Source organism: Phaethon aethereus (assembly GCF_964289735.1).
Source record: "Phaethon aethereus genome assembly, chromosome: 23".
Taxonomy (NCBI): domain Eukaryota; kingdom Metazoa; phylum Chordata; class Aves; order Phaethontiformes; family Phaethontidae; genus Phaethon; species Phaethon aethereus.
In genome coordinates this window covers 1004321-1011676 of record NC_138599.1, presented here as the reverse complement: position 1 = coordinate 1011676, position 7356 = coordinate 1004321, and the positions used below count along the sequence as shown (strand labels likewise).

The 7356-nt window shown below is 67.3% G+C and overlaps 1 protein-coding gene across 1 annotated transcript; it reads left to right on the top strand.

Annotated features, from left to right (window-relative positions):
- Positions 1 to 870: 870 nt before the first annotated feature.
- Positions 871 to 6454, top strand: SCN4B (sodium voltage-gated channel beta subunit 4; the record flags this gene model as incomplete). The annotated part of the gene is made up of 5 exons (XM_082010021.1): positions 871 to 934; positions 4629 to 4792; positions 5496 to 5721; positions 5984 to 6113; positions 6237 to 6454. 5 exons carry the CDS (start codon positions 871 to 873, stop codon positions 6328 to 6330), a joined length of 678 nt encoding a protein of 225 aa, XP_081866147.1. The 3' UTR covers positions 6331 to 6454.
- Positions 6455 to 7356: the final 902 nt, after the last annotated feature.

Genomic DNA, 7356 nt, shown 5'->3' with positions numbered 1-7356 from the left:
CTTGTGCCAGCAAGGACCACAGCCCGGAGAGACGGTCAGCGCTGCTCCTGTATCGTGAGTGCGGCAGCACCTCCTCCCCCTTCCCGGTATGCCTGCTCTCAGGATGCGTCACCTCCAGCAAATTGCTGCTCTGCACAGGGGTCTGGTTGTCTAATGGACCTGGGCGCAGAGGTAAAGCTCTATCTCCGCACACCGTGTCATCGGAGGCCGCCATTAGGAGGGCCCCTACCACCGCCTTTTGGGATGTGGTCTGCTGAAGGTTAGGTCTAATGGATGTGAGGGTGAGGAAAAGGTGGTGGAGACGTGACTGGTGTGCAGCCAATTACCCGGGAGCGAGGTCACGGTGCGAAAAAGAAGTTTGCAAAGTGTTCCCTTTGGCGCCGGGCAGATCGCCCCCGCAACCTCGCCCATTGGCGTCGGGCTCGGTGCCCCCGTCGGCGGCTGCCGAGCGGCCCGCTGCCTGCCTTGGGGCTGGAGGGGTGCCAGTAGCCGCGCGGGGCCGCAGGGCAGGGGGGCTGGCGGCATGCCCCTGCCCGGGGGCACCCAGCGCAGCCGAGCCCCCGCCTCGGCCCCTTTTGGGGGGTCCCGGCGACGCAAAGCTGGCCCCAGGGCAGCCCGGGCGGGGGGAGCGGGGCTGGCCGGGGGCGTGCGAGCGCAGCGGCACGACCGCGGGGCCGTGCGGGGCCGTGCAGGGGCCCGGCGGGTGCGGCGGGGGGGGGCGCGGAGGAGGGCGCGGAGGATGCGCGGAGGGGGGCGCGGAGGAGGGCGCTGCGCCGCCCCGCCCGGCGCGGCCCCGCCCGGCGCCGCTCGCCCTCCGCGGGGGCGGCCAGAGCGGGGCCGCTGCGGGCCGGGCGGGAGCGCGCCGCAGCCATGGCCCCGGGCTCGGCCGCCGCCCGCCGCCGCCCCGCGCCGCGCCTGCTGGCAGCGCTGCTGGGTAAGGGCCGGGGGGCTGCGGGGCGCGCCCCGAGCCGCCGCTCCCGCCGCGGAGCGGAGCGGGCACGGCCGGCGCCCCGGCGGGGACCCTGCCCCGGCGAGCCGCGGGCACGGCCGGCGCCCCGGCGGCACCGCGGGCTGCCCGCGGCTTCCAGCCGCCCCCTGGTCCTCCCGAGGCGGGGTGACCCTCGCTAAACCGCCCTCGCTCCGCGCTCGGCTGCTCCGCGTCCGGCCCCCCGCGCCGCGCGGCGCCGGCCGCTGCCGCTCAGGCGGGTTTGCCGTCCGCAGGCGCTAATGCCGGTCGCTCCGCTCCGCTTACGAGGAGCTCGGGGCGCTGAGGATAAGTGACTTGCCCAAGGTGACTTCGCAGCCGAGTCCGAGCGCGGGCTCCGAAGTGCCGGCTCCAGCCCCCTGCCCTGCCTGCACCAGCCGCTGACACCGCCAGCGCTTCCTTCTGCGAGCACTGAGGCTGCAGCCCGCTTGGCCCCGCTCCGCTCTGCTGCTCTGCCCGCCGCTGCCGCCCGCCTGCTGCCGGCAACCGGGGAGGTAGCCGTAGGGAAGCAATGCACTGCTTCAACGCAGCCGCCAGCGCGCCCGCCGACAGGTCATTCTTTTTACAGTTCGTTTTGTAAAACAACCATTTGCATGCGCTTCTCCCCGGCGCGGGGACGAACCCGCACCGCGGGGCCGCCGCTTGGAGCATGACGCCCGGGCCCGTGCCCGAGGACGCCCGAGATGCCCCGGCTGCAGGGTGCAGGAAGGAGTTCGCAGCCGTCCCCTCCGCGCTGCAGCCCTGGGGCTGGTTCCGAGCCACCCGCATCACCCGTCGCGCAGCGGCTGCGCTCCTGCTTCTGTAGGTCATCCTCGTGTCGACGGGCACAGGGAGCCTGAGGCCGAGGGCTGCCTTTGCAGCGCTTGCCGTTGGGGAACTCCCTTGAGAGGCGTTTTAGAGGGCGTAGTTCTTAAGTTCGTTTTACGTGAGCTGGAGACACGAAAAGACGTGTGAGTACCTGACTCCCTGCAGGATTTGGGTGCTGGGCCCTGGTTGAAAGCACCTCCTCAGACAGGTGCAGCGCTAGCTGCTTTTGGCGTGGGGCTGGCGGCGGGGTGGTAGGAGAGGCTCGGGGATGCTGGAGACCGGGGCACTTGGGGGTCTGGGGTCCGGGCCCTTGTCCCGCAGGTTGCTCGGGTGGGCTGGGAGCCTGGAGGGGGAGAGGGGAAGGGCAGAGTTTCTGGGCAGGTCTCTCTGCGTCCGTGTGTTTCGGGGACGCCGAGCTCTCCAGGAGTGGCGGTGGGCTCCTGGCCGCAGCAGAGTCAGAACACAGCTTTTTGCATCGGTGCCCACAGGAGGGGCGAGCAGGGGCGAGCCCCGGATGTCCCGGCCCAGAGGACAGGCTGCCTGGGCGCCGGCCGGCCTGGGGGCTGCTCCCTTCTAATGTCGGTGAAGAGCCTGGCCAGCCCGCCGGGCATGGCTCCCTCTCTGTGCCCAGAGGTCACATTGATTTTTACGGGCAATGAAAGTTTTTGTGGAGCAGCTTTCTCACAGCCGGCGGCGGCGGCCCGTGGCTTTTCAGGTGAATGCCGTGTGCCCTCTCCTTGAGGGCAGCGGTTCTCAGACGGGTTCCTGGCAGGCTGCAGGAACGGTGGGGGGCTGCCAGCAGCCCGTGAGGGGAAGGTCTTGCTCTGGGCTCTTGCCCGGGTTGGAAGGCTATTGCTGCTGGGGCTGGGTCCCGGGTTGTGCACCCAGTGCTACTGCATGTAGCTCGGTGGCTCTGGGACCCCTCGTCAGGGGGCTTGCCCCGGGTGCTCACCCCCTCTGCGAGAGCAAAGAGCGGGCAGCCAAGGCGCTGGCAGCAGCGAGGGTGGCTGCTCCCCGGTCCCCTTCCCTGGCTCTTGGGCAAGGCTTGTGCCTGCAGGCCTGGGAGGGGGCCGCAGCCCCGGAGGGTCTCGCCCTGCGTGCTGAAGGTTGGGGCTCTGGTGCTGCAAAGTGCAGCAGCTTTGGGCGTACGGAAAAGTAACGGCAGCAGCTGGTGTGGCAGGTTCAGTCGGTAACCTCCCAGCCTCCCAACGTGCTTTCCTCTGTGCTTTATTTAGTGGTAACATATCACTTCTGTCTTCCTGAGACCACAGCGTGACAGGAACAAGATCAGCCTCCGTTTACCCCAGACATTCAATTCAGATTACGTTCAGGACGTTGTAACGGTGGCAGACAGGATTAAAAGTGTTACAAGCTGCAAGGAATCGTCTTTCCTGTAAGTAACTGTCCCCTTGCAGCATCCTGCCTGCTCAGGCATACCTGCAGAGCCGGGCGTCCCTCTGCTACCTCTTACTCCAGGTAGCAGCATGGTTCCCCCGGGACGCTCCCGGCTGTGAAGTCCCCTCTGTAGCGTCCCCAGGGCTGGTCTTTCAGCCTGACAACTGCAGGAGACCTCCATCTGGTGGGAGCCGCTCCCTGACGTTAGCTGAAGCCTCTCGAGCAAGATGAAAAGTGCTTCTTTGTAAAGTTAAATAGCTCCTTCCCTGCAGAGCTTGCAATGCAGCACTGCAGCAGGGCTCGAAGCCCAGGATGCAGGGCTCCTGGGCTTGGCTTGGGCTGCGACGTGGCTGGGGAGTTGTTAGCACGGGCATGTGTGGGAGAATAAATCAGCCGCTGAAGCGGCTGCAGGGAGGCGTGAATCTGAAGCCGAGGGCAGTGCATCCAAGTGAAGGGGTCGGTGGAGCTGGGGACCGGCTTGTGGCTGTGGCCCCTTGCCTGGGCTGTCGGGGTGCCCAGGGGAAGCTTTGCAGGGATGGCTGGGTGCCTTTGGTGGCCGAGGTCTGGGAAAGGGGAGGATAGCGCTTTGCTGGGTTGTGTCCGCCTTGGCCCTACCACGTCATACAAGCGGAACAGGACCCCGGTGGGAAGGGCAGTGGGGGCTGCTCCCCCGGCCCGCAGCAAAGCATCCCCGTGCCCGCCGGAAGGGGTTCGTGTGGACGCCGCCGGCCCAGCCCGCTGCACGGTCCCCTGCGTGGGACCCCGGCAGCTTCCAGGCATGCCCTCGGCTCTCGCAGCTGGGCACGTAGCGGATCCTCCACACATTCCTCCCTGCCAACGGGGAGGAGAGGAGCGGGAGAGCTGCGTCCTGCGGTTTGAAGGTCATCCGTCGGCTAGAGCGGGAGACGAAGCTCTCCGCGAGGCAGGCGTGAGGGGTGCCGCTCCGGAGGTCGGCACAGGCGCTGGCTGGCTGCGAGCGCCCTTGGCTGGGGTGGGGGACGGGCGGACTGGCAGGCGTCCAGGACAGCGACGCTAATTAGCGCCCGAACTCCCCGCTTGAAGAACAGAGCGCTCTGCTTTGCTTTGGGCTTTTTTTTCCCCCTCTAAGGTTTAGCCGAAGGCCTTGTGGATAAGACGCAAGTCGGGGCTTTCATTTGCATGCTTTGTTCGTGGCGGTATTAGGGTTCCCTTTGAATCTGCGCTGGCTCCGGGGGTGCCGGCCAGCCCCTGCCGTTCCCCTCCCGCCGCCCCCCACGTGCTCCCTGGGAGGGGGTCACCCCTGTGGCTGGTGCTGCAGCCGGCGGTCCAGAAGCGGTCCCTCGCACCCTCCTCCTCCCTGCCCCATCTGCCCCAGGGCGCACGGCCGCAGCAGAGCCTGGGGCAGCGGGCTGGGCCGCGGCCCGCGCCGTGTCCTCACTCTCTCCTCCCCTCTCCCCGCCAGGTTTGCATGTCTTCGCCATCGCCTTCGCCTTGGAGGTGTCGGTGGGGAAGACCAACACTGTGATGGCTCTGAATAACTCCAACGTCCTGCTGCCCTGCACCTTCACCACCTGCATAGGCTTTCAGGACCTGGTCTTCACCTGGTATTTCAACTCTACAGAGATGGTGGGTGGCTCTCCGGGCTTTGCCTCTGTTTTCCTGCCGGGTCCTTTTGTACTTTCCCAGTGCAGACCAGCACCGCGGTTCTCACAGGGTTCCCGTTCTCCTCTTGCAGGACGCCCGTCCCTCCGAGTGTCTCCAGCTCTGGGGGGACGGAGCTGCGCAAACGGGGGGATTCAAATACCCCGGCACACCTGTGCTTTCGGCACAACGCCGTTCCGGATTTTCTGCTGCCCACAGGCTCCTTTCTTTTCATAAATTGGTCGTATGTTGGCTGTTCAGGTGCAAGTCTGCGCTTTGGGCAAAACAGGGTTAACTTTTTCCTCCTGCGCTTGCTCTGAAATACTAAAGGTTCCGTATAGATGTGCTTCCTGCTGGGAATATTCTGCTCTTCAACTCCTTAGCAGGAGGGCTGGTTTAGAGCAGCTCTGTCCTCGCAGGCTGGCCAGCCCTGCGTGGCCCTAGAGCGAAGGGCCTCTCTCTGCCCTGGGCTTCTCCCGTCCTTTGCGTGGTCTCGAACGTCGCTGCAGGGCAAGTCAGATCGACCCGGGTCCCCCTCCGCGGCAGCGGGGGTGCCGGGACGCTCGGCTGTGCGCGTCCGTGCCTGCAGAGGTGGGGCAGGGCACCGGCAGGAGAACTCCAGCCTTTCCCTCGCCGGGGGCTGCGGGGAGCCCAGCTGACCCCGCGTCCTGCATCCCCGCCTCTGCAGATTTACCACGGCAAGATAAAGAGCAAAGCCTCGGAGCCCATCCTCGTGGGACGCAACCCACGGGTCGACTTCGTCGGCTCGACGACCGGGAAGGACAACAACATCTCCATCGTCCTGAAGAACGTGGAGTTCAGCGATGCTGGGAAATACACCTGCCACGTCAGGAACCCCAAGGAGAAGAACGCGCAGCACAACGCCACCATCTTCCTCACGGTGGTCCAGAAGAGTAAGTGCGGGCCAGGGCTCCCGTGCCCCGTGAGCGGCACTGGGGCGGCGGGGGTGCAAACCCGGGCTGGCCCCCCTTGGCTCACGGTTCTGGCGGTGCACGGGGTGTCCTGGCCTCTTGGAGGTAGTTGGCATCCCTGAAGGGCAACGCTTGGCTCCGTGCCGCCCTGTCCTGGGGGCCAGCGGCCGGTGGAGGGGGTCCCTGCTTTTCTGGGGGCTCCCTGCTCGCCGCCTGAGGCCCCTCAGCACCTTCTCCCCTGCAGTGGTGGAGACGGACAACACTGTGACGCTCATCATCGTGGGCGTTGTGGGGGGGCTCATCGGCCTCCTCATCCTCTTCATGCTCATCAAGAGGGTTGTCCTGTTCATCATCAAGAAGACCCAGGATGGGAAGTGAGTGCGGGTGTGGGTCCCGGCACCCTTCGGCGGGTGCTGCCGTGGGGCGGGGCCGCGGGGGGGCCGGGGTCGCGGCGAGGGGGGCCGGGGGCTGTCAGCTGCCTGTGTGCTCTCCCCCAGGAAGGAGTGTCTCGTGAGCTCGTCGGGGAACGACAACACCGAGAACGGCTTGGCCGGCTCCAAGGCGGAACAAAAAGCGCCACCGAAGGCATGAAGCAGCGGCGCCCCGACCCCGGCCCGCCCGGCAGCGGGGACGAGCCTTTCCCTTTTGTTTTCTTTCCAAACCGCCGACGCTTGAGACATGTTTCTATTACACACGTGCCTGCAACCTGCACTGCTTCCCGGAGAAGACTTCAGCTGCCGTGGGGACCGGGAGCTTCTTGCGGACTCGGACCGGGACGCCGCCGGGACGGAGGGAGCCGCCCGCTCCGCTCTGGGCGAAGGCAGGGAAGGGGCCGGGTGCTGGGGCGTACGCCGGTCTGCAGCCGGGCGGGTGCCGCGCCGCCCGCGCTGCCCTCCCGGGGGCGCGGGGTGGTGGGCGGCCGGAGGCCCCGGCGTGGGGGTAGAGGCTGCCCTTGGCGGGGGTAGAGGCGGCGGGGAGCCTGGGGCGTCTCGTCTGACCCTGGCGGTGCTGAGCTGGGGCGGGCAGGAGCTGCCGGCCTCATGAGGAAGGTTTCTGGAGCAGAGCGAGGACGCACGAAACTCGCCGTAGGGGTAGAGGCTCCTGCCTTTGCCGCGCTTCTCCTGGGTCCGGCCCGGGAGGAAGGCAGGAAGCAGGGCTGTCGCGCGGGGCTGGGCTTCAGCTCTCCTGTTAAGCACGCTCGAGAACCGAGTTGGCGAAGGGCTGGTGGCTGTCAGGGCTGTCATCTCTTCCAGCAGGGGCTGGGCGCCGCGCTCCCGCCGGGCAGCCTGGCCCCGCGGTGCCTCGGGTCCTCCCGCGGCAGGGCCGGGGGGCCGGCGGCCGGGGCTGGCCGTGTCCCGGCGTCGCCGCTGGCCCGCGGCGGGAGCACGGCGGGGTGAAGCTCCACGTTCCACCCTCGCTTTGCCCCCGCGCAGGGCCATCCCCCGGGGGCGGTGGGGGGCTTCTCCCCCGGGCAGCCTTCTCCGGAGGCGCTCCCTGCGTTTGTGCTGCTGCTGCTCTTGCTCCTCCTCCCCTCTTTAAAGCTCGGCACTCAGAGCAGCGATGCTTTCGATGCTGACTCGCCAAGGCTTCACTCGTTACGCGGATATTTTTTATATT